Source organism: Solenopsis invicta, chromosome 1, assembly GCF_016802725.1.
Source record: "Solenopsis invicta isolate M01_SB chromosome 1, UNIL_Sinv_3.0, whole genome shotgun sequence".
Lineage (NCBI taxonomy): Eukaryota > Metazoa > Arthropoda > Insecta > Hymenoptera > Formicidae > Solenopsis > Solenopsis invicta.
The window spans coordinates 21074090-21101004 of NC_052664.1; the positions used below are offsets into that span (position 1 = coordinate 21074090).

The window sequence follows — 26915 nt, forward strand, 5'->3', positions numbered from 1 at the left end:
TGGCGTCTTGTTGCGATAACATTCTTAAATTTAATGCTACTTTTAAATCTGAAACTGTCACATAATATTAGTAAATTCAAATTATTACTTCAGTTAAGATAATTTAATCAAATAATAATATTATAATTTGAAATTGAAGAATTATAACAGTATCAACTGCTATAATTCAAAGATTAAAATCAATCTGTTTTTCGTAACATTTGATACGAACTTAAATATAATTATATCGATTTATAATCCGCGTATGAAACAAAAATAATAAAAATATTTTATATTTTGCAAGATTAATATATTGCGATGAAAAATTGAAATAAGCAGATTTTAGATGCGCAGTCAATAAATTAAAAAAAATAGACAATAAGAATTATTATTTTTAAAATAATTTGCTCTCATATTTATTTTATGAAATTTCTTTAAATTTGCATAAAAGGAAAAATTTTAATCTGGTCTGACTTGACTTCGTAATTTTGATCGATTTTATTTACTTTGATTTTCTATTTGCCGAAAATAGTCCCAATTTTGTTGAAATGTGCTTTCTAAATCTGAATCAGTGAAATCTTACAGATTTACATTGCTACACTTATAACTGTGGTTATCAGTAATTATTCACTATTTTTTAATGATTCTAATTAAGAAAGGGATACTCTCACTGATTGAATCAGTGTATTATCACTGAAAAACAGTGCTTATATCACTGAATGAAATGGTTATAAGTATATCACTGAAAACAGGCTATTCACCGTAGTGAGTCTCTCAGTGAATAATACACTGATTCCAATTTAGAGAGCGGGTTTGTCATTAATAGAACTGTCCGGTCATCAGATTGTTCGATTGAATCATGATTGGAAATTTGTTGTTTGCGTTCTGTCAACCGCGCATTCGCTCTCCTTTTGCCCGCTTCTTTCTTCTTTTCGTTTACAACACGTGACAACTTCCCGAAACGACGGAAATACGCAAAGTCGTACATCATAGAATTTTGCCCGGGGCGGTCTCCAGGCAATGTTTCTCGGGCAGCCTCATTTTAAGCGCATCTTATCGATGTACGCGAAAGCTGGGTCAGCGAGGCAATTGCATATACAGCGGGGGCGCGCTATCACGTGCGTGCACCGCCACATCGCGTTACCCATTCCTTATATCGTAATCTAAGGAGGTGGCTGGCCGCACGATCACGCCGGGCGTAAGCTTGCATGCTTTCGTTTCGCGGGAACGGGTTGAGGATGTGTATGTACGTCGGAGGGTAGCCTCGTGAATTTCTCACGAGGGAAAATGCACAACGGCGACGTCGCGGTTCCGAGCTTTCCTCACAATGGGAAACAATGGCCGCATGGGGACCACTTTCGTTTCATACGTCCCTGTCGCCTTAAATTTTCGAACTTTACCGGATTAAAAACTTCCCTGCTACTCCTCCCGCTTCTCCTAATCGCTTTCCTTTACTCCGCGCACGGGGGCTTCCGCGATAAACTATCCTATAAAAATAAAACTGCCCAGAAGCGCGCATGTGGTGCGAAAGCGAGTGGCAAAAGGGCGAGGAGATCGATCGATTCGTGCGTTATGTTTTATTTAAGACGCGAACGTACCGAAAAATCGCCCGCAAACGAACCGACGATATTTCATCTTCGCTAAAAGATTGCCTTATGAAAAGAGAACGTAACGCGATTGACTCGATGTGTAGAGCGATCATTCTGGATTTCTTGTATTCATGAAGGTGCTCCACACAATCGACATTTTTTCGATTAGTTTCTTAGAACGGAAGAGGGTTTTTTATTCTGCTATTTTAATATCGAGCTCTCTCATGATTTACTAAATACCTGGTTACGTCGTCTGCAGTTTGAAAACTTGCAATATCTACTATTTTGTGTTTCAATTTTTTTTTTCCTCCAAGATCGCGAGTTGCGATCGATGGATTCAAGCTACTGCCGCGAAGGAGCGTTCGTAGGCATTTTATGAAAAAGGAAAATGACCGAAATTACGACTTTTACGTCGGAATTAAGCGTCATTACGGCTGTGGCACAGTTTCACGTGTTTTTACACACGAGTCGCGATGTTGTAACGGCGTGTTTCTCAAGTGTAGTTTACACGATGCTTTTTTGACGACCGGTATTCTAGCACGGTACACTAGTAAAAATGCATGGTGTACTTCAGAACGCTGCTAAAACCAGTTTCCCTTTCTCATCGCCAACTAAGCATGCTAGTTAAGTTAAAATATTCAAAGTTTATTAGCTGCTACTACGTACTGAACCGTGTGTCTGCTAAAATCCTCTCACAGTGAGTGCTGTATGTGTATAGAGGAGCTAGACATTTTCAGCAACCAGCAGACAGAATAAATTTTAAAATTTATGTCGATTTGTATGAATAACTCCGTAAAAAGGTATTCAGAGAGTGCATTTCTCCTAAGAACACACGAAACGCATCAGATGTTATGGATTGCTAAACGTAAAAATTATTGTAAAACACTGTTTAATGTTTGCTTTAAGTTGTAACAAATTTTCTTGTTTAACCAATTAGTAATGAAATAAAAAACTCGGTAGTACAACATTTATTAAATCGTACATGACAAAATCGTGCATAAAAATTATAATTTGCAATTATGTAGGTATATTTAGAAAAATGGAGAAGTATTGTACTTTTAAAATTTTGATAATGTGCAATTAATTTTGAAATAGTATCTTAGTAAAACGATATGATAAATTATCTAAATGCATATTATATTTGCATTCTAAATTAAATTTAGAAAGAAATTGTTTAATAATTGGAAAAAATATTTTAGTTACGTACTAAAACATTTAGAAATATAACTCGAATGTGTGTTTACAAAAATATATAATTAAATTCTAAATTGTAACGTAAAAATATTGCAACATAAAATATTACATATTCAGCATATATGATGATAATAAATTTTAAATAAAATAGCAAATGATTTTTGAAATTATTGTGAAATATTTACAAATTGTCTAATTTTTTACTCTAAAAATTATTTAAAAATTTTATTTTGACGAAATTGTTGACGTATTATTTTAACACAATTATTGCAAAATTTTCGTCAATTCATGATGTCATTATTATGCAACATTTGTATAATGTGTTTATCGGGGGAACACTTATAAACGTGTATACGTATTGTGTACAGATCTTGTACACAATAAAGGAATATTAGATATCCTAAGTAGAAATTAGCATCAATTTGCTCAATGAACACATATAAATAAATAATAAATTATATTGTGTCTTGTACAATACATTTATCTGTCCTTACAGCTTATCTGTATCCATTGTGCATACGTTTAATGTTTTATTGTGAGAAAACAGATTTTAAAGTTCTAATTCCTACATGGAAAGAACAATTTTATTGCAGCATCTAAGAATTTAATTAGATACAGATCAGAAAATTATTTTATGTTAGTCCATCAAAATAATTATTACGCCCAAAATGATTAGGACGTCCAAGCATGATAATACTGTAAACAGTTTTAACATTCTGGCAATCAATAAGTTAAACATCCGATACAATATTTTAAATGGTTTTACATAATTATTTTCAAATCTGTATTTCAACAAAATTATTCTTTCCGTGTATTCCTGATATCCAATATTCCTCCTTTATGCGCCAGGTTTAATGTTGGCACTATAGTATGTGTTCAATTCTAAAATTTTTATATTAGCAGTACAGTGTACAAAGTGTCCCACTTCTCGCCGCGCGTTATTTTTTTAACGACAGAGTTTTCGGAGACGTTTTTCCTTTGCAAAATTGTCGCGAAGTACTAAAAATAAACGAAAAAAAAGATTCTTTCAAATACTAAACTTCAGGAAGTCAAGTGGATCGCAAAATTATATCAAGTTGCTTTACATAAAATTTATTTTGATAAAATTCTGATTTAAAGTTTAGTAGAGGAAGGTATAGGGCATTAAAGATTAAAAAAGTTACTGCAACTCTCTTTTTTTTTTACATTTTTACTGAGAAAAGATCGACCCCGAATTTTGATCAAAGGCTGTTCCATGAAAAAAACAAATGCGCGAGAACTGGGACACTCTGTATCAAATAGCTTTTTCGCTAGTCTTTTTTTCGACGTACCTCTAAACAAACAATAAAAAAAAAAAAAGCACCTCGTGTAATCCACGCTTTACGCGTTGAACGCGTGCGTGGCGCACGTTTGCATTCGTGCCGCGTATAGGCAGCAGCCGCGTCGATTATTATGCCTGCACGTTTCATGCGGTGTGTCAGAAACCTGCCGCAGAATCCAGGAAGTGCTCTGCACGGGAAATGAGATTCTTGCGTGAACAATACTCGACCCGCGCGCTGCACTCCATATGGACGTATGTACACGGACGTACGTGTATATTTTACATCACGAAGGGGGCACGAAATTGGCATTCGGTGATTCGCGAAATCCCGCGCTTCATCTATCGTAAACCCCGCACTGATTCAACGAATGGCCCCGCCACGTTTTCTCGCGATTTTCGTACTTTCGAATGGCCTTGCAGCGTTTACGCTCGTTTCATCTTACGTCAACCTCGAGAATTATACTAAAGCAAGACTCGAAGGAAAATAAGATAAAAATATATTGCTCCTTCCGTTGCTTGCTAATCTAGTTCCGATAAGTAGAATCAATATTTTCTCTGCGAAGAAAGGTAAATAACTTGCATGAAATCGCCGCGCGAGTTGCCCTTCCCCCTCTGATTCCTCTCAAATCTGATGAATTGGGTGAGCGAATAAAAACGAAGGGTCTCCTACGAAAACCAAACAGGACCACTTTTTTTAAAATCTGGATTATGGCGCCAAATTATTCAGTAGTGTCACATCGTGAACAATTTTGTTCCGGTAAGAATCAAACAGGAAACGGGAAATATAAATATAAAAAAATAGCAAATATAAAATTTTCGGCAAATACCAAACAAATCCAGAAATTTTTGTATTTTTTTTAAATTGGTTCTTTCAAAAAATACTTGATAATCGAAATTGAAAACTTTGCTTTTATATCTATTATATTATCTAAAAGAAAATTATTATATTTATACAAACATAGATATATAAAAGAATGTTTTTATTAAGAACATCTTAAAATTTTGTAAATAAAAAGTGAAAAGTTATGTATTCGAATAAATATAAAGCAATAGCTTTATATTTTAAATAATATTTTTTCCCCATCTTTTATCATTATTCATATTTTACAGAAGGTAAATTTAAAATATCATGGAAAAAAATAAGTAATAAATACATTGTAAAAAATATTTTTATGTTAAAAAAGAGATATTTATTTTAACATCATTTTTTTGATTAAAAAAATATTTTCTAAGTTACAAAATAAATTATTTTATCTAGCTAATATTTATTTAAATCAAGGAAATGATTTGAACATAAACTTTTCCTTCAGTGTTTACAATTCTCCCAAGAATCAAACAAGTCTAGTTTTTTATTATTTTATTATCTTTTTTAAATGAGTCCTCCAAATATTAATTTAAAGTCCACAACTCTTATTCTTATTATTATTACATGTATTATATGTCTGGAGAAAAATTATCATATTTACATAATGAATGGTTTGAAAATGAAAAATTTTTTGTTTCTTGAAAAAATTTAACTTTTTGGACTTGTTTGAACTTGTTCGGTTTTTGTAGAAAACCTTTCAAATTAATTTTGACGTTTGCACTTCTTTCTCCTCTCGCTCGTTTCGCGCGTTTCACGATTAAAATTACCGGGGCATGGTAGTAAATCAGTTAGAGGAAGCCTCAGGTAGATAGATTGCTGATAGATTAATAGTCGTTCGCCCGGTCAGATTGAACGAATCAGAATCGACGCAGTACGTTTGAGAGTAACTCGAGCGGATGGAAGGAGGCGGAGTTATTTCTTCGTCTTAACGGGCCTCTTTTTCTTTTTCTCTTCTGGTCGATACGGCCCCAGCTTCCGCCGCACCATTACGCCCCGCCACCAGGCTTGTATCTTGATTGTGCTACGCAGCATATGATCCTCGTACTCCTTTTGTCTTCGGAGCGCCTCCTGCTCCGCGAGATACGTGTCGATGAATTCCTGGTTATTGCCATACTGCAACAAACACCGTCCGTATCCAAGTTTCAACACGAGTTTACCGACATATTTTATCCGGTGTCTTTCTCGAAAATAAGTATGTCTTATACGAGATTCACGGGGCTTCGCGTGCTCGTGCATCTTCGTAAGCAATAAAGAAAGGTCCAATTTTGTTCGTTATATATGGACGTATGATTAAAAAATAGGGATTAAACTGAAGAATTTTGAAAAATCTGCTATCTTATATTAAGAACAAATCTTGATACAGAGATTTTATTAAATAGATTTATAAGTTGAATATAACGCACTTAACATCATTTTTAATTAATCTGAGTTTTTGTTAGCTATTAAAATTTGCGAAAAATTCTTGATTAATAAAAAAATTGTAAATTATTAAAAGATTTATTGTTATTAATTCAGTAATAGTGTGTTAAATAGTGTGTACTATGAATAGAAGAAAAGGTAGTAATATGACACACATTTACATTTTATTTAATAACTTTGTTAATAATTGGTATTTCATATTGAAACTTGAATGATTATTTTCATCAAAGTGTTGTTTAATAGATTTTAGATTCAAAGTTAAGAAATATTTATTACTTGGGACGTAATTTATAAAAATGTAACGACACTGCACAATAGATGAAAGAGAAAACAGGGTGGTAATATAACTACCCCAAAAATAAATTTAAAATATTTGTTTTGTTTAAAAAAAACACATAGTGTTTACAAAATTATATTTTTATTTTTTTTTGTTTTTTATTTTCCTACTTTCAAAAATATTAGAGATATCATTTTATCCTTATTAAATGATAGGAAGGATAAAATGATATCCCTAATATATCTAAATGGCATATTAACATCTCTACATAACGGCGGGCTATTAAACAAATGATTCCATAAGCAATCGTTAGAATTCGTCAGCTAATAACGGAGGTAATAAGGGTCGCCGAAATGTTTACAGTAACCACAATACTGCCTTCTCGCCTAGAGACTAATATATAGCAATAACGAATCCGTAATACAAGCAAGGAGGACGTGATTTCTCGTTTGAAAATAATTCGAAAATAAAAAAAACTTCTCAAACAAGAACTAAATTAGAGTAAATAATAAATAAACAATTGCGCTGGGTATAAATACCATTCTAATTATTGCATTAGCAATTAACCAATTCGAATTATTACATAACATAAATTGCAGACGTTTTGACTTAATACGAAATCGTTTCTAGTGCAAAAAATTATTTTCGCCTAGTTTGAGCTTTTGATTGCTTTATGAATTCCGTCACGTCCTTATATACAAATACCTAGGGGAAATTAATCCACAAACTTCCGGTCAATGGCTTAGTTTCGCTTAAATGTAAACCGGTCCGAAACATGCGGAAGGTTCTCAGGAGCCTAGAATTCGAGGAGATTTCGGCTATTAATAACGATCATCAAGACGTTTCTAAGTCTCGGCGGACACGTTCTTGACGCGAATTATCGATTATCCAGCAAAACTTCTGCGCGCCCTTTAAACCCGGGCTAAGTTAGCCGAGCTTGATTGCCAATAGGCGAAACGTGACGTAGTAAATCAGACAGTCACACAGAGAATGCGAAATAAGTTGGCGATTGTGGTTGTTGTGCCGGTCGCGATCCTCTTTATCCGACAATTAAGATTCACAGTGGCGATGGTCAAAATAATGAGCGGCGGAATGGAAATCGAGTTACTGCTCTACGCCGTTCCTGTCCTGGGAATGAAACGAAAATATTTCTCGCACTGTCGCACAGCTTTCGAATCATTACCTCCGTTGTAAGTTCCCCCAAGTATTCCCGAGCGTCTTCGATCTCGTTGCGTACTTTGCGGATCTTCTCCTCATACATTTCCTTCTCCCGATCATACCTCCGCCGCCATTGCTCGATTCGATTCTCGATGAGCTGTAAATTCAAAGTAAATATTTTTGTTATCCTTGTTACGGAGCGTGACTCGTCGTAAATTTGACGAAATTTATTTCGTGCAAATTGCTCGACATTTAGACACGTAATTCGTCAAAAACTTCGAATTTCTGCTAATTCACGGAAAACGTGTTACAAAAGAGTATTCCGATCTCAAACTACATTTTTCAGCAAACTTTGTAGCTTTTTCGCTGAAGAACTTACAGGGTCGCTTAAGCGTTTGTCCTAATTTTAATGACAGACCCTTTTTAAGTCTTAACTATTTAAGTACAAGCTGTATATGAGATATTTTTGCTCGTTTTAAACGAGAAAAGTTGGAAAAGAATTTATCCTTACCGCTACACGTCGCATCAAATAACGCGTCAATACATCATTCACGTGATTTTCGTTCCTCTCGCGCACGCAATAATCATTACAAATCTTTTTCAATTCGTCTAGCCTCAATTCGTAACGCAGTGCGTATTGCTCCCGACGTGCCGCTTCCCACACTCGGACATATTTCATCTCCACGTCCTTAATTAGTTTCAGTCTCTCCTTCTCGTCCTAAACATTTCGCGAACAAGTTTCGTTCAACATGGTTCTATTATACTTACGCACCACAACAAATAAACGGTTAAACAGCAAAATTTGATGATTTATCGTTGTTGCGCCGTACACATGTTTGTAAATCTTCCTCGACTCGCGAAATATTTACCCGTGTCAATGTGAGCTTCTTCGTTAAACTCTCCTCCTCCCTCTCGACCGTTGCTTTTTTATCGGCAATCGCTCTTCGTAACTCCGCCACAATCGTCTGCATCCTTTCATTTTTCTCTATTAAAAGGTGATCCTGTTCTTCTTGCGACGTTATTTTCTCGATCTCTTTGGTTAATATATCGATGGTTCCGTTTTCGTTAATTTCTCGCTTCAAGTCTTGTATTATATTGCTCACATATATACTGCAATATAGAACGACATGCCTTAATTTTTGCACATTTAATAGGATTTATTATATATATGTTTGAGTGAAGCGATTTTTTTGATCTCCTGTTGTTCACGTATTTTCGGAAAAGACATAAAAAATAATGATTTTGGTGACAAACGAAAATTTTTAAATAAATATCTACCTCTACTAAAAAATCGCTTGAGCGCTAATACTTTATCTATTTCTCATTATTTACACACTTTCTGCGAACTCCGCCGAACGTAACTTTTTAAAAAATAACTTTGTAAAGTGTTTAGCTGATGATTACTATTCAGTTAACTGATGAGATATTCGTTACTTGATCTAGTAATCAGTTTATTAAACATTTGTCAATTATTTTTGTTTTTCAAGAGGACAACTTAACAAAAAAAAAACTGTTAATCTTTATTGCACAGTATTCTTATCAGTATATAATTTGTTTTATAGATTAATCTTGCGATCATGAAAAAGTATAAGTATTCATCAATATTAGTCAATATTGATTGTGTGATGTAGAGATAATGGACCAAAAACTTTTGAGCGTTATTCCTCAGGTCTTATTAATATACATTTTGTTTTGTGAGTGAAATTTAATTTTGCGACCGTGAAACATTTCAATACAAATTTGTATTACACTTTGAAGATATTTTTTTTTATTTTTTGCCACTATATTGGAGTCATTTTGAATACTTATATTTCAATTTTATTTTCACGTAATATAATATTTAGTGATTTTAAATATCTTGAAAATTAATTCAATTTATTGTATTCCTCTTTCAAAAAAATTATGAAAAATGTGTGAAAGAATTAATATCGAGATGAACGGAATTATTTATAATAAAATTTGCTTATTTTGTAGCAGTAAATCGAAACAACTCGAAAATTTTCTCGACCACAATATTGGAACTTTATTATCCTTTGTAATTATTAGAACAACTAATAAATTGAATTAGACAAAATATTTTATTAATCAAAACAAATGAGCGTTTGAAATACAAAAATAGATTATATTTAAATAACGAAAATGCAAACATAAAATTGTTTAATTACAGAAAAGCGTGGATAATAATTATCTGAAACGAGTCACACAAAACACAAAGAGTAATTAAAACGAATTGTTGTTATCATGATATTTAAGCTCGATACTACAGGACATGATATAAAATGAAAGAATTGCTTGCCACTTGTACTTTTTAGTTTTTTTTTTCAGGAAACAGATCAGTTGATTTATTATGTAATTAATTTTGTTTTGAAACTTCATTATTATCGAGTAGTCTATTGATTGAACCGCCATGAATATGTCGGCCCTTCAGATAGGCTTATGGACGGACTAAATACATTCCAACCTGTCTCGTTGAAGCTTTTCACGCGCAGCTTCTCTCCGTGAATCCACCATCTCCGCCGCGCCCCCGGTGAGCGTCTGTAGAATAGACGTCTCCGAAATCCTGCGGATAAATATACAAAGACCGACGGGTCATAATAGTACAGTCACGTTTTATTGCGCTGTATTCGCTTGACGTACTCAGCATTGGGAAAAATAGTGTTGGCGTCGTCCCTCATCACCGATTGTTGTCGCAAAATATTTTGGTAAATGGCCAATGAGTTCGCACATTCCTCCAGGACTTCCAAGAGAATCTCACGCACCGCTGGCGAAAATCCCGCAGGACTTTCCGCTTCAGTCGACGTTTCCATTTGGTTTTATTTTTTTTTTCCTCTCTTTAACGAATCGGATCGATCTTGCGTTCGTCGCAAAACAGCTACATATGGAAACTGTTTTCGTCGACGAATTTACATACACCATACGAAAATAGAGCTATGGTACATGAAAAAAATTTCAAAATTGTTCTGACAGGAACTCAGCGAGAATGGCAGAATAACATATATGTCTTACGATGCAGAGAATGTTTTACACGGCAGAGTAAGGCTCATGCACTTTGATGCATGCACCTGTACACACGTTTTATGTTCAACGTCGACAAATTCAATGTTAAACGTATTCGCCCGATAGATACAGCGCGTCAGTCTACGTCTGTCTGATAAGCCAATTTATCACGCGTAGATTCAGCTCGACTTGAAAACGATTTTCCGTTGCCTCCTTAAATTCTGAGCAACATCAATGACACAGTTGGAATACCAACTGTCTTCCCAAAGGCACTGGTGCAGAGTAGATGCACTTAGAAAGATCGATTAACAAGAAGCGATTTACATTTTATGTATTTAATTTTTCAAATTGACTTTTTGCGAAAAATATATTATCGAAAATCAATGATGGAAGAGAAAAAGGACAATAAATTAGCAAATGGCCATCGACTTCAATAAATAGCTATTTTATTGCCATTTATGTAATAATTTTTTATTAATATATGAAGCGAGTCACGTAATTTGTTATTATAAATTAATACTTCAGCATCAATGAAGATATATTGGAAAAATTATTGATGGTAACTTAATAGTAAGAAAAAGTGAAATAATTTTTTAAAGCGGTGTTATATAGTTTCTTAGAACTTTTAAGATTATCTTGAAATTTTTTATTGAGACATGCTCTCTTACGTAATTGCATAACGCATTAAAAACTGCTTATAAATATATATTTCTCGAATTTTAAAATATTCATGAATTTAAACATTTACTTTTAAAAATTCAAACAATTTACAATAACGATATATTATTGTTAAGAATTTTTTAAAATAAATCCCGAGATGTTAATTTGTAACAGCTTGTGTGATTCATTCTGTACACTATATATTTTACAATTTGTTAATAATAATCTTATACGTTTTAATTTGATAAAACTGGATTAACAAATTGTTAGTACATTATATTCTTAGCTGCTTTGAATAATATATTTAATAATAAATAATAATAAGTTGTTTCAAATAATAATAAGTTGTTTAAATAATCGATCTAATTATACTTTTTTTAATGTATACGCCAATAAGAAGGACACATTCGATAGTCATTCAGTACACGTGACGAAGATTGAAAGTACATAATACACGTACATAGCCGCAGACAGACGCTTATAAATACGCAGATATTTCTTTCTCGAGCTAATTAACACATCGTCGGACGCGTAGGCACCACATCGATCCCGACACTGTGTACTGCGAGGAAAGAAAAAGAAGAAGACCGTCCAAACTCTGTAGCTCCGCAAACCTTTCGAGCGAGTTAAACAGTTTGATCCATCGCCGCGGGCTGCCGTGGAAACGAACTCAGGAACCATGGACATTAAAGCGGTAGTAGGCGCGAGAAAAGAGAGAAAAAAAAGGAGGATCGGAGCTTCGTGCACAAAATCGCGTTACCGCAAATGAAAGGGGAGCGGCTTGCCGAGGGAAATTTTTCTCTGTTATAATGCCGAAAAGCGCAAAGATACGATCTCCGGCTTGGGAGAGCTCCGACGAAATTTCCGAAATTAAAATTCATCGAATCGCCGCGAGGAGAGATCGCGCGCGATTTCGTTAACATTTTCCGGGAAACGGAAATTCCAAAAAATCCGAGAAGAGTTGCGACTTAATGCGCTCGTACGGTCGTCATGTCGCACCGCGAACACGCTCCTCTCCGTGGACGACGCGATTCTGCTTCTCGCACATTTCCGCGAGAAAAGTTTTCGCGGAGAAGGAAACTTTCTACGGAAAAGTTGTGGTCTTTAAAAGGCGCGGGCACACATTTAGCGCGAGCGAACGCGGACGAAGCCAAGTAGATCTTGGCCTGCATGAGACCGAGGTAATGCATCGTGTAGTTTTGCCGCAACGCCATAGAATGCCCGTCCGGAATTATCGATTTTAGGTATCGTGAAATCTCCCACTCGCCTCTTATCTCTCAGCACAGCAACGGAACTTTTTACGTTCTTCTGCTGTCGTATTTCCAATGACACTATAATTAAAGAATAATCTGTGTGTGCCGTTAACTATATAAAATTATCTAGGTAATCATCTAGACGAGAAACAGTTTCATCTTTAGATTATTAAAATGTAAATTATTTTCAAATTTGTCTTAGATAAAATGAGTGTTATCTTGTTCAAATTATCTAATGTAAACAATAACGAAAATGAAGTACTGTGTTAAGCCTAAACTTTCAAGTTATTATTTAGCCAACAAGAAAAGTTTTCAAAATGATAACAGGATTGCATCCAAAAATCTACACGTTACGTGAACTGGTACTATATATCGGAATGCAGCCCACACTGTGGTTTTATAGTTTTGGAACAATTTTTATATTGCACTATTACTACAAATCAGTAGTAATAGTGCAATATAAAAATTGTTCCAAAACTATAAATTCAAAAATTTTTTACAATGAAATTATTTGTCAGCCATTATATGTATAATGTGAGTTATATATTCCATTTATTTTTAACTTGGATTTTTATTTGCGTATTGATTCAACTCCAAAGGGGAATATTTTTATGTCAGATTAAAACTATTTGAAGAACTTCTGTTTTTAAGAAATAAAAACTTGGAAATAAAAATACGAATATAATTGTTTTTATGAAACAATATATAAAACCATGTATAATTGCATTTTTTATTTAGATAGATTAAAATAAAATCAACTTTATTTTATCTAAGATACATTTACATACAATTTATCTTATCTAGATAATTTTGAGTTATCTACACGGAAAGAACAATTTTGCTAAAATATAGATCTGAAAATAATTATGTTGAATTATTTAAAAAATTGTATAGGATATTTAACTTGATTGCTGGAATGTCAAAAGTGTTGTTTGCTTCAATATTATCTTGCTTGAGCGTTCTACATAATTATTTTGATGGCCTAACATCAAATTATTTTCTGTTTTGTATTCAGCAATTTTTACATGCTGTAGTAACATTATTTTTTCTGTGTATAGTACTGAGAATAATGTAACAAACAAGTACGTTTTTAAATATACACGTTGCAAAAATAAAACGGAAAAGCTTATAAATGTGTTGTCGCATGCATTATAATATTCTTCGCAAAGAGAGGTTTAATGGATAAATTCTATTTTAAATACGGCACGCTTGTACTAGAACTTATTTGTTTTTGCGATAGAATTTACATTGGGAAAAGGAAACTGCGGAAATTCGATAAACATCGTTCTATCTGATCTGCTCAGGGCAAAGAGATCTCGTGCTGTTAGTTCTTCATCAATTATTCCGCGAGGCGAAGCGAACGAAAGTCGAAAATTGTTAAACTGATATCGACATAATTACTATCTGATGATGTTAGGGTCCTGACTCCGGGGGAAAAAAATCCTGCCGGCGAAAAAGGGCACGCCAGCACGTATCAGTTTGATTGGAAAAGTTTTCAGATCGAGACGAGACTTTTAATTGAATCTGCATTGTCTGGCAAGTGAGAAAGAGAGAGAGAGAGAGTTCTTCGCGCAGCCCTTCGAGCTCGTGTCCTCATTTAACGCGAAGAATATCGGATCGTGAATTCGTGAAAACAAGGTGACGATGTCATCTGTTACAAAGAAATTCCGACAAATTTCAGATCTGCGTACGTGTGAGTGTCTCATTGTGCTGCTTTTCACGACTTATTCGATTAATCCATGATTTGACAGGTGGCAAGTCACCTCTCCATTAAACTTTGAAGTAAGAACGAACTTCTTCGAAATGCACAAATTACATGAAGAATATTAAGACCGTGGAGCGTATGAAATATTGTGATCTTATTCACAGAAAGGGATTCATCTGTCATATAACTTTGGATTAAAAATTTAATTATAAAAATTTTGAATATTTATGATGCCTGTGTCGTTGTATAATGCATTGTTTCATTTCGTATTAATTTAACGTATATTAAGTTGAAATATTATATTTTACGTAATACTTTTATCAATAATTACAATGGAATCAAGATTTGGACATTTTGATTAATACAAATATAATCCATGTAATATTTTCTGATTCCTTAAAGAGCGTATTTGTCATCATTTTTCATAGTACACAATTGGTGATGTACAATTTGCAGCAAATTCCTTAAAGAGAAACCCGATTCTGCCTTATCTAAAGAATCTTATAGAAGACATCGCTAATATGAAAGACTAAAATAAACATGGACTTGTTCTGTCCTTTCAATTTTCCTCTTTATTTTTCTCAATGTGCAGAAGTAGGTTTTAATTAAAATTTCGTTTATAGTGAGATGAAAGAATTGATTTTAACGACAAGACAATACAAGATTCTCGAGAAATAATTTCAAATTTGAATCTTAACTTTGACATTAAAATATATAGATCGAGAAATCGAAGGACTATAAAGTTAAATAAATTTTCAATTCTTGAAGAAGACAGAGAAAGAGAGAGGATTTGATTTAATATTTTTTTTTTAAATTCTTTTTATTTCTTTTAATTCAATATAGTCTTAAATAATTGAGAATGCTTTTAAAAGTTTTTAAATTTATTTGAAAAAAAAACTAAATTCTTTTAATATGTATATATAAATATAGTAGAATTTAATTTTTTCAAATAGATTAAAAAAATTTTTTAATATATTTATATATATTTGAAGAAACAAAACTTTTTATATGTGTACGCTGAGAGAAAAAATATCTTAAAACAACAGAATTCTACTTAACACAAAAAATTATTTATTTGATGAGTCCTAATGGCATTTTTACTTGCAGTCACGCTAAAGTGTTTTTAATTAAAATATTTTTGTAAATAAAATAAAGAAATAATTTTTCATGAAGTATTTTTTTGTAGTTCTAAAAAAACATTTAGGTACTCTTAGGTAAATTTTATATTCAAGATAATTAAATTTTTTAATCCAAGAAAACACTTTAATTAAGCTTAATAGTATTATTAGCTTAATGGTAAAATCATTATTTAAATGTAACAATACAAAATTATACACTTTAGGTAATATGTCTATTTACTTAAAAGTAAATATTTTTACTTAAACAGAACAAATAAATGCATCAAAATATATGGTTTTAAAAATGTATGTTTTTCATAAAAAAAAAAATTGTTCTCTCATTGTCAGTGTATAAAAAAGTTATTTCTATCTCGCAATGTTTTTTTTATTGCGTCTTTTTAAAAAATCTAATAAAATTGTCACGAAAAGTGCAACATACATTATTGAAGTAAAGAGAAGAGAAACGTTTAAAAATTAATCTCTAATTTTAATAATTCATTTTCGTTTAATGTGTGGCAAGGTAAATTTCCTTTCTTCTACTCCGCCTGCGAATCGATTTATACTAATATCAGGTCATATTTCTCAGAGAGGTTGGTTGTAAAAGACAAAATGTCAATTAAAATTTCATTTATAGTCGTGGGGGTGGCGAAGGAGCGCAAAACGTAACGCCGTAGACGAAATTCATTGTTTCGAGAGATACTCGGCCAACGGCGGCCGAAATAGGGTGGCTGTCCCTTATCTAAGGCAAAAGTAAACCGTCGCACCCTGTCGGCTGTTATCGCAGTTCGAAGTGGACCTAACCCGCGCGCAGGAAAACGTATGTGTACACATGCGGCGAGCGGCAGGAGGCCACTCTCCGGCGCCACCCCTGGCGCGTGCGTATTCGCGAGGCGGCGTCGCGACGGCGCGCTTCCGCCGCGCCCGATGCCGTGGCGTGGAGACGCGAGGGCGGTGTCGGTGGTGGTAGCAGCGAGAGAGGGTCGTTCTCATCTACTCGCTGTGCGCTCCTCGCCGTCGTCGTCGCCGTCGCCGTCGCCGTCGTCGACGAGCGCGTCGCGGCGCTCGAGAACGCTGTCTCTCCCTCCGGGGACACCCAACCGCGAGTCGCGATCGCGGTGACTTCTCGGCGCTCCACACCTGGTGCGTCGTCCTTCTCGGTACGGACCTCGATTCGCCGTCGGCCTCGTCGGCGAAAGAGGCTAAAGTAAGAGAGAGAGAGAGAGAGAGAAAGAGAGGAACTGCACGCGAGCGCCTCGTCGTCCGCGGTACGTCGCGGCCACTTTTCACGCTCGTACGTGCGCTCGTCGTGGCTGACATTTCCTTCCTCCAGTCGCGGAAACGTCCCCCCGGTCTCGCTCGCACGGCGGACCACGCAAGGTTATAATCCCACCCCGTTGTTACCCGCACACCCCGTCACCGTCCGCACCATCGGCGTGGATGGTGCTAGTGTGGGGGTGCCTAGTGCCGGTACTGGTGATCGTCCGCTCTCTCACGTCCGTCGCTGTCCAGTCGTTGTTATTGCCCGGCGCACTTCGCACCACCAAGGGTGAGTACGCTCAAGACGACTTAACCCTTTTGCCGCGTTTCATCGTCTCACATCTCGCTCCTCGTTGCCTCCTCGTGCGAAGCAACGCGGAGCGGCGAGAAACAAAAAGTGTGCGCGCGCGTCTCGCCAAAGTACAGCTTTGATGAATTGAACTTGGGCAATGTCGATTCGCATCCTACCGCGAGTTGTTACGAGTAACCTAGTTGGCTCTACTCGCAACCCCTCGTGTTTATGTCGATTCCTCTTCTCTCTCATTCTCTCCCTCTTTCGCTTTCATCTTCCGTCTCTCCTCTCTCTTTCTCTGTCTCTCCCTCTCCATCCCTCTCGCTCTTTCTTTTCCTCGGGCGGGGGTGGTAAACATGCGTTCTGCAGAGACGTCGATGGAACGACGCCGAGAATCCCGCCTGCGGGAAATAATCTCGATAAATCGCATTTTACTCGCATCATCATAACGAGAGATTATTTAACGGATATTTTCTGGATGCCGATACGATCTCGATGAATCTCCCGATTTTAAGTTTGTAAATAATGAATAAAATGAATCGCGATAATCAAATTGCAATTCATACTTTATAACCGAAAGGATAATTGCGATAAATCGCGATATCGCAATACCTATATACTTTCACAAAATCGCTTTCTAATAGTTTCAGCGAGTTCATATCAGATTCTTCAACAAATAAGTCACAGTCACTCTAAACAGTTTTAGAGTACCAAAGTCGTCATTGGGAAGATAGTATTTCGGTGGCGCATTGGTCGCCGTTATGCAAACGCTAGAGTTAACCCAGAAAGCCTTCAGATACGCAAGTGAATCGGCAACGAGAAACACTAATTTAATTAATATCCCTACTTGAGAAGTGTACCCGTTCGGTTGCATAACACCGTTCAATTATCGCAATTAATCTAACGTTTTTGAACGCTGAAAATCGGAATTACCGAATTTGTCGCTGATTTCACTGGCGGATTACTAAATATCATTAATCGATTTATTATTATTGTGATTCGTTGTGTTAATTGATTTATTATTACTGTTGCTGAGCCAGATGCGCTGTAACAATATTAAATTCGGTTGCTATTGATTCGTTGATTTCGTATGCTCGACTGAAAAAAAATAATCATTTTAACTTAATACAGTATTACGTAACAAATATTGTATTTGTGGCAATTAATTGTGCTGTAGAATAATGATGGTTCAATCAACCGTATAGCTCGCTGCTTTCTGCCTCTTCGCCCCCTACTCTTTTTCTGACTCGCGTATAATTTGTCGCAACTGCGCCAAATTAAACTAAGAAAAACGCGCGTTCCATTTTATATTTTCTGAAACATTTTTACTTTCATTATTATTTGCTAAAAGTGAAATACGGTTTTCATCTTTTAATGATGCTTTAGTTCATCGTCGAATGTGAAATATGCCCCATTCTTTCTCCTTTTCTTAAGGGGAGAATTACGGGCTTATCTGAATCTGGGACTCGATTAACAAATCATCATTTTAATCGAATTTTCTTGCGGGGCGTGTTGCAAGAGCACTTGACTTCTCTCATTTTGCTTGTCGCGCGAACACTCGTACGCTCGTTTTTTTCCCGCCGTACTTCCAATTAACGTCCTGCACGCGGCCAAGTGCCTAGTTTACATATGCACCTGGGATAGGCATTTTTGGTATTAAAACGCTTCTTTATGCTCAATATTGAGCAAGAAAAATTACACATAAATTACTTTTCTCTTACGCACGTATACTGAAACCTACACAAATTTTTCGTGTTCATAATAATATAAATATTTTCTGAAATTTTGCACATTGCGAGTTGCTAGAAAAAGTTAAAATATTGAAAAAATTACAGGGTCCTAGAAGCTTCAATTTTAATTTTTACGACAAATTCCTTGACTCCGCTGGTGCTACATTTTTCTTTAATTAAAAAATAAAAAAATATTTAATATTGAATGCTAGATGACAATTTTTATTAAAATTCTTTCTTATATATAAAAAAAAGTTTAATTTGTCTTAGAAATTACTCTCTATATTTGTTTGAAAATCTCCTTCCTCTTCGATTTTAATGAGATTTGGATACGCTGTAGTATATATTGAAATAAACAACACATATTTTTTAATGGATGCTAGTATGCAAATGGGGGTGTAAAAAGTACCCTGTTAAAAATACCATTTTTATATTTTTAAGTGTATATTGTTGCAATAAGAGATACGAAAAAATATGTTCAACAAAAATGTTATTGTTTCAAAAATATCCTATAAAAATAGTACATTCACTCAAATTTTTAAATATTACATTTTACAAAATACTTCTACATTATTATTTTTGATAATTTTAACATTTTTATAATTAACTTTATCTTTAAACAAACTTGACATTATTTATAATTGTCATACAATTTTTTAAATTCTCAAAAATGATGATAATTATTAGTGGAAAAAATTCAAAATAAAATATTTCTTTTAGAAATTGCTTTTGCAACTGTTTTAGAAACTGGCATTATGGCTCTTATAGATTACAGTCACTTGTAATGTTTTTGTTATTAAGTGATCAATTTTAATAATTATTTGTGGAATCATATGTTTAATAGCTCGTTACACAGTGACACTAAAATGCCAATACATAATAATCGACATTTGTTATAAAACATTTTTGGCTTTTGAGTTTTTTAAAATACATTTTTTAAGGTATATGTTAGCATTTAATTACACATACTTTCTCATTTGTTTTAAAATTGTTACGAATAAATGTACATTTGAGTGTTTTTGTGTTATTTAATATTTTATTTGTTATTTAATATTTTATTTGTTATTTAATATTTTATTTGTTATTTAATATTTTATTTGTTATTTAATATTTTATCTTGTTATTTAATATTTTATTTTATACATTTGGAAATTTTGGATTGGAAATTAAACAATAGCGATCTTGCTAATGTAGTTCCTTCAGCGTACTGACGTTTTAGGTCTAATACGGCTTCTTTTTCGAAACTTTCATATCGAAGTAGATATTCGATAAGTATCGATGTATTATAGGTCTACTGCAAATCTATAGTTTACACGTATTATAGATTTATAGTACTGCAGTCTACATGCGGAAAAGTTATGCGTACGTACGCACATTACATATGCATATATTCTGCAATGTTTTTTTTTTAATTTTAATAAATATAAAATTTTAACATAACACTGTGTTTTTTAAACAAAATAAAGTTTTAACATTTGTTTTTTAAGAGGATTGCAGAAGCATATTACCATTAATATTTTTTTTTTGTTTTAATTTATGTAATGTTGTCGTATTTTTATAAATAACATACCAAGTTATAAATATTCCATAGCTTTGGGACTAAAATCGATTGAACGACACATTAACGAATGTAATCGTTGAGTTTTTAATTTAAAATATTGATTAATAACAAAGTTATTGTGCAAAATATAAACAGATGGTATTATCATCTTTTTCTCTAATATATGTTTAAAGAAACATAAGAGTCAGTTTTTTCAACAAAAAATTTTTAGTAAAACATAAACTATTTATGGAAAAAATATCTTGCTTTTTTTGTCTATTCATAAAATGTATTCATAAAAGGTGAAAGAGACACTTGCGCGCGTATATCCTTGTAACATATATAAAACATGTTATAAACCATTTAAAACTGAGCTTGAAAATTAAACCATATTGTACTCGCAATAGTTCATTTTTATTCATTATTATCTAAGGACAACGGTCATGAATACCGTGTAAATTCGCGATGACACTCAATGACCGGCTAATTTATCGTGTTAAATCGGCCTGACAACGTGACAGCGATAATTCGCCGCACGATCGTCGTGGGAATTCGGGATTACAATTTGCGGCACGTGAACGGCGAACCAATCACACGCGCGCGGCTGTTATTTACCGAACGGTAAAGTAAACGGGAGCAGCTAAGAAGTTTATGCACTAAGGACGCGTTTCATCGCTTTCGCATGAAATCCGCTTTAATCCCCATAAAATTTTAACGATTCTTGTGCATATGATTGAATATTCTATAAAATCCCAGTCGGGATATGTGGTTGTAAAACTATGAATTTTTACGGTGATATATCTAAAATTTATATCTAAAATTTATGCGGACAAATCGTACGCAGATGTGTATAAACAAATAGATCAGACCGATACATCACGGCTGAACATCGACACATGTTATTTTTTGTACTTCTCGTTCTTTTGTTATTCCGCTAAAGCATCAATGCAACTATTTTTATTTTATTTTATTTTATTTTTTTTTTTAAGGATAAAGTTTTGTTTCGCTTCGATTTATATTTGCAAGGTTGTTAGCGATCAGGAAAAACGGGAAAAATGAGAAAGAGAGAGAGACAGAGAGAGACAGAGAGAGAGAGAGAGAGAAAGAGAATTAAGAAATTTATTAACCTAAGATAAAATTAAATTATTGTAATACACGAATTCTCAATTTTTAAACTGTACTTCTTTAAAAATTATTAAATTGAATTTTTTAAATTATTTAAGGAAGTACATTTTTTTCATAATTTTTTCAATTTTGTAATAAGCAATTTGCAGAAAGCATTGACAGATTAATTAAAATGGAAAACTATAATATCTTGTTTTTTGGAAAGTCAAGATATGTGTTAATAACATTTTGCGAAACACTTTGTGATCGTAAAAAAATTATATAAAATATTTATGATGCTTCAGTAATCATGCATTTTTTTAACGCGAAAGGATTTATTGCAAGAGATGTTTTATCTTTTATTTCGCATATAAATATTGTTGAACATTTCAAAATTATATAATATAAAGAGTTTCTACTTACGATGATAATTAGAACATAATGTTTTAATGACATTTTTAAATCTCAATAAGCAATGTGCAAACGACAAAATATGCGCATATTGAAATCAATATATAAAAATTAAGTCAATCGATCAATTATCGCACAAAGACAAGTGGGATATAATGCAGTCCAAGCTGCAGGTTTAAATAAAACTTCAATTAGTGAAAAAAATGGTAATGAAAATGCGAAATTCTCATCAGGAATATTCTAAATCCATTAAAAGAGAGGAAGGGACGCACAATACAGGTAAAAGTAAAACTCGAGAAAACAGCTGATTTGATGAAATAAAGGAATTAAAAATCAAAAAACTTAAAATTATGTTTAACAAAATTCAAAGAATTGCAGAAATAAACGAAAAGATAAATACTCCGTTTTTAAAAATACAAGATTAAAGATTTTTATATTAAAAATGCTTTAGAAAAATATAAAAATTAGATTTTACTTTATTATTTTTTATTTATTCTTTATTATACTTTTTGTTTGTCATTCATAAAAAAATGTTAATATTTTTATTTAGTGCTTGTTTTAAACTTTTAATCGGGAAATTTTTTTTTTAAATGACCGAAAAAAAATTAGGAAATATATTTCTTTCTGTTTCACACTAACAACTCTATCTTATATCAATGATGGTAATGCTTTTAAGATTTTAGTAATAAAATAAAAATCTGTGATATTTGTTCCCTTTTTTAAAAATTAAAGTCAAATCTCGTTAAAAGAAAAATCTTGCTTGACTTACCGTTGAACATACAAGCATTACATGCGTATATGGTTCGTTCTCCATGTCGTTTCGTGGGAATTTCATTTGCGTGAAACGCCGCCGCCGGCCGTAAAGCGCTTCACCGTTGGTCTCAGAATTAGTGACAGCGTTTTCAGGGAAGTGCTGAAAACGTACTGCCCAAATGAAATGATTAAAACTTTCATCACTACCTCTTCTATCAGCGTTACCTCGCGCGTGTTTTAATAGGACAACATACGCGAGTATGCGATTTAAACTCGAAGCCACAAATGATATTAATACCAAGGGTGGAAAACTAAAACCAAAACTTGACAGTTCTAAAATCTCCTCTAAAAGCTTTTCCTCCGGCTTTCGAATATTACGGATTCAGCATACGCTTTAAATTTCATTTTACACAGCCACTATGTTTAAGATCCTGCACGTATAATTAAAACCATTTTATAAAAATATTTTCCACCCTTGGACATGATCCGATCCTTTGCCGTGAGTTTTATTTATTTTCGTGTGTGCCTTTTTGATTTAATTACTTTCTTCGCTTTAAAGGAGGCCAAAGCGCTTCGAGTAAAGTGTTGTTTTACGCTCTTATTAGCTTGTCGAAATAAAACGATACTCCTTTAATGTCGCTCAAGGTATATTGTTAATTGCTTTACTCTCCACGGTTTCTTCGCTTTGAATAAATTTTCCTCCCGACGAAAAAGTATTTTCGCCCGAATCAACGTACCACTCCTCCTTTTTCTTCGAGTTTCTTTTTGGCGTGAATATAGTCAGGGCGTGTACACAATATTATCCGACGAACTTCCAAAGAATGTCATGCAATTTCAGGGACACAAAGGCCGGCGAGAAGATATCGTTGAAATTCCTGTTTTTCCGTACGGCATCAGAGAATTTCATTGAGCGAGGCAAAAAGATATTCGTTTAGCGCATAATAGGTTGAAATGTCGACCCGACGTGCCGCAAGCTTTTATGTACCTTCGTTTCGTATCGTAAGGGAAAGGGGAGGAGATTTGATTTCCTCTCGACTTTGAATCTTCCGACACGGCGGACTATCCGTGTGTATTTTACGTCTCTTAACTAGTAGAAAAGTCGAGTTCGTGCTCGGCAAGCAGACACACCGGCGACTGATAAGAACATGGAACGTGAAAGTCGGGCGGCTTCCCCGATAAAAGCCAATAGCCCAAGCAAGAATTTTCATATGTTGCTTATCGACGCAACCTTCGAGGGTGGCGATCGTCCCCTGAGCAAAGTGTCGTCGTTAGAGGCGACAGCCTGTTATCCGATAATAATACTCATCAAAGAGCTTTTCGGTTCCATCGAAAGTCGATCAGTACCTATGAAAAATTCGCGATGGCCTCATTCACAAGTTTTAGATTCGGGGAACTTCGTGTTTCTCAAATGATCATCAGAGGGATAAAAATTATATCGAAACTTTAGAAAGCTTTTAAATTTCTCCTGAAATATCTGTAAACTTGACTTTCAACGTGTGCGAATTTAAGGATGCGAAATAATCGAGTCGCGCGCGCATAAAATTGCAGCAAGTATCGTGAATGCTCGCTGTTTTTAAAAACAATATTTGATTTTGCATAAAATATAGCTAGGGGGCTTGCATGAGATTTCGTTTTTAAATTACATTGTCACATACGGTCGCAAGAAAAACATTAACAGCAAACATAAACGCAGCTCAGCAAATTGCAATAATTTCGCCATTGCATGGCGGAATAACAATCTTCGCAATTGAATTACGTTGACGGGAATTAAGCGAGCGCGCAAAGTAAAGCACAATTAACAAACACGCCCTACCCACAATCGCATAATACACCGCTGTTAAAACACCTCGTAAGCGATGCGTCCCGTTTTCCACTGGAAAATGCGAAGTACAGTGACATGCGCATAATGATTTGCATAGAACGTAGATTTAAGAGCACAAAATGTAGGCAGAGTAATTGTTGGTGCGAGGAGTTACGTTACTGGAAAAATATAGAATAAGTTCTTGTTGTCGGAAAAATGCTTTTTTTATTTCTTCATGTTTCTCTTGAGTAGCAAATTGTTATATAATTACAAAAATATATGAACAGAACATATTGCATGTAAATACATGTAAAATTTTGTATTCTTGTTATAAGCTGAAATAATCCATTAATTCAATTAAATTCTTATACTATAACAAGAGTTGAAAATTTTAGTAAAGTTAACAACTTTTTTCTCTTAGTAAGAAAAACATTAATATTGTTTTCGAAAATATTGAATTAATTAAAGTAATTAAAAATATAAGAGATTGTAAACTTATATTTACTTTATAATAATTTATTGAAAAAGCAATCAAATATTTAATAATTAATAAATAACTAATAAATAACAATAATGAAAAGGAAAGAACACCGAAATAAAATTGGCTCGAATTTATTTTTGTATTGACATATTTTTATTCACAGCAATTATTAATTTTGCTATTATCACTTTATCTTACATTAGTATTATTTCTTTATAGTAGAATTTGTGATGGTGCAAATTGCGAAACTTGATAAAGTTTATAAAAATATCGATTATATTTTTATAATAATTTTAAATATGTATATACATATACAGAAAATATTCTGCAAGCCTTCTTTTACGACAATATAATAATTCAAAATAAGATTTCATAATTACGTTATTATCAGTTATATAAGTTTATGAACATCAGATGTATCTGATTTTCTAAAATGCTGATAGCCTGCACAAAACAAAATGAATTTTGTTAAATTTTTTGTCACTAAATATTGATTATATGAAGTACAAATATAAAATATTGAATCAAAACATAAATCAATGCCGTAGTAAAAGGCAACACTAGATATTTGTGTGTAAAATTAATATAACACATATATTGACAAGCAGTTATTAGTACAATAGACGTTTTGATTCTCAATTTTGAATTATCTTTAGTATAAGTATAATATTACGGAAGTATTACTCGGATCTTGTCTATTCCAAATGCGATACCTGAAGTAATCAAACATATGTAGCGCAGGTACAAACGCTTGATATGTGCTGTTTGTTTGATTACTTCAGGCATCGCATTTGGAATAAACAAGATCTGAGCAATACTTCTGTAATATTACTTGAAGATGCTCCAAAATTGAAGATCGAAACGTCTATTGTAGTAATAACTGCTTGTCAATATATGTATTACTAGTGTTGGCTCTCACGGCATTGATTACATATTTTGATTTCCTTATTTAATTTTAAGCAAAATATTGAATAGTTACGCTTTAAGAGGCTGGTACGCATTCAGCAATTTTTCCCTATATGTGTTAACTTATTCTAATCTCAATTTTGCTCGTACGGAAAACCGCCTTTGAAATTTGGAATTCGTCTTTCTTTTAAAAAAGAATTTGATTGAACGCCATCTCGTTTCATTCTGACCTTTGATATTAAATATCTCAGTAAAATCGAGCATAAAGTTAAAATTATGTTAAAGTAAATCCATTTGAATTGAGGTGAAAAATTGGACTTTGCTATCTATTCAAATTCTTCAAGTTTAATTCGCGTAGAACTATCCATCTTTAGTCGCTTACAACTTAGAAACTATCGAGGCGCTTTGATATCTTCATTGAAGAAAGATTGACTTTAAATTACTCAAAAAAAGTTCACCTTTGATGTGCCCTACAGTACGATGCACATCTTGCATATTTAATAATGTGATTCTATCCGCGCGGCGGTATAAGTTATTATCTGTATCCGTTAGGTATCCCGACAATGTATTACGTTAACGCGGCGTAACAAAGTGGAACACCAGTGACCTGCAAGGAATTCAGTATGTGATTGTAAGATAGGCGGCTCTTTTGTTATACGTCCCGATACGCCTAGAATTTGAATGGTGTGTGGGAGTGTGTTAGGAAGCTGGTCAAGTATCTTGTATCTTCAGGTGCATTAGCGAGCTGCCTGAAAGGTCGCAATAAATTATGTGATAACCGGCGTACTCTCCCTCTCGTGCGCGCGCTCACTTCCTCCTCGTTCCTTTTCTATCCGCCGTCGTTTCCATTTTCCGCACTCCCGTTTCACATCGCTGTGTTCCGTTCTCGTTACGACGGCATAGTTTAAAGGGCGAATTTCCGTTTTGTTATTATTTGAACAGGCCTGAACAGGAGAAATCGATAAATTCCCCCGTTTGGCATCTTCCCACGCCGGAGTCTCGTAGCATTAACCGGAGATTAACATTACCGCTATTTACACGGATAAGGCTAACGCGGAGAATGAACGGTAAACTGGGGATGACGACGGGAAGTAGGCGAGAAATTCGTTAGAGAAATTTATCGCAA

At 33.9% G+C, this 26915-nt stretch overlaps 2 protein-coding genes across 7 annotated transcripts in view; one reads left to right on the forward strand and one right to left on the reverse strand.

Moving 5' to 3' along the window:
* LOC105194771 (acetylcholine receptor subunit alpha-like) overlaps positions 1–26915 on the forward strand; it is a 119207-nt gene that overhangs the window by 6004 nt on the left and 86288 nt on the right. For 2 of the 6 annotated variants that reach the window (XM_011159863.3, XM_026131428.2), the window contains exon 1: positions 16447–17060. The exons of 1 other annotated variant lie outside the window; for it this stretch is intronic. The gene's annotated coding sequence lies outside the window, so the exon portion shown is untranslated. Of the gene's footprint in view, positions 1–16443; positions 17061–26915 lie in introns of those variants that run through there. 3 more of the 6 variants (XM_026131427.2, XM_026131429.2, XM_026131430.2) reach the window with 2 other exon arrangements.
* On the reverse strand, positions 5560–10864 carry LOC105194830 (dynein regulatory complex protein 9). Its single transcript, XM_026131431.2, has 6 exons — positions 10419–10864; positions 10243–10341; positions 8651–8891; positions 8293–8499; positions 7807–7938; positions 5560–6040 (listed from the first exon to the last, which is right to left on the reverse strand). Exons 1-6 carry the CDS (start codon positions 10586–10588, stop codon positions 5840–5842), a joined length of 1050 nt encoding a protein of 349 aa, XP_025987216.2. The 5' UTR covers positions 10589–10864; the 3' UTR covers positions 5560–5839.

What these genes read in the sequence shown, in the direction of transcription:
- LOC105194830 (XM_026131431.2), bottom strand. Translation starts at nt 10,588, where the DNA reads ATGGAAACGTCGACTGAAGCGGAAAGTCCTGCGGGATTTTCGCCAGCG. An exon ending in GAAAAGCTTCAACGAGACAG is followed by an intron (nt 8,892 to 10,242) that starts GTTGGAATGTAT and finishes TCTATATTGCAG; the next exon opens with TATATATGTGAGCAATATAA. An exon ending in AGAAGCTCACATTGACACGG is followed by an intron (nt 8,500 to 8,650) that starts GTAAATATTTCG and finishes CGAAATGTTTAG; the next exon opens with GACGAGAAGGAGAGACTGAA.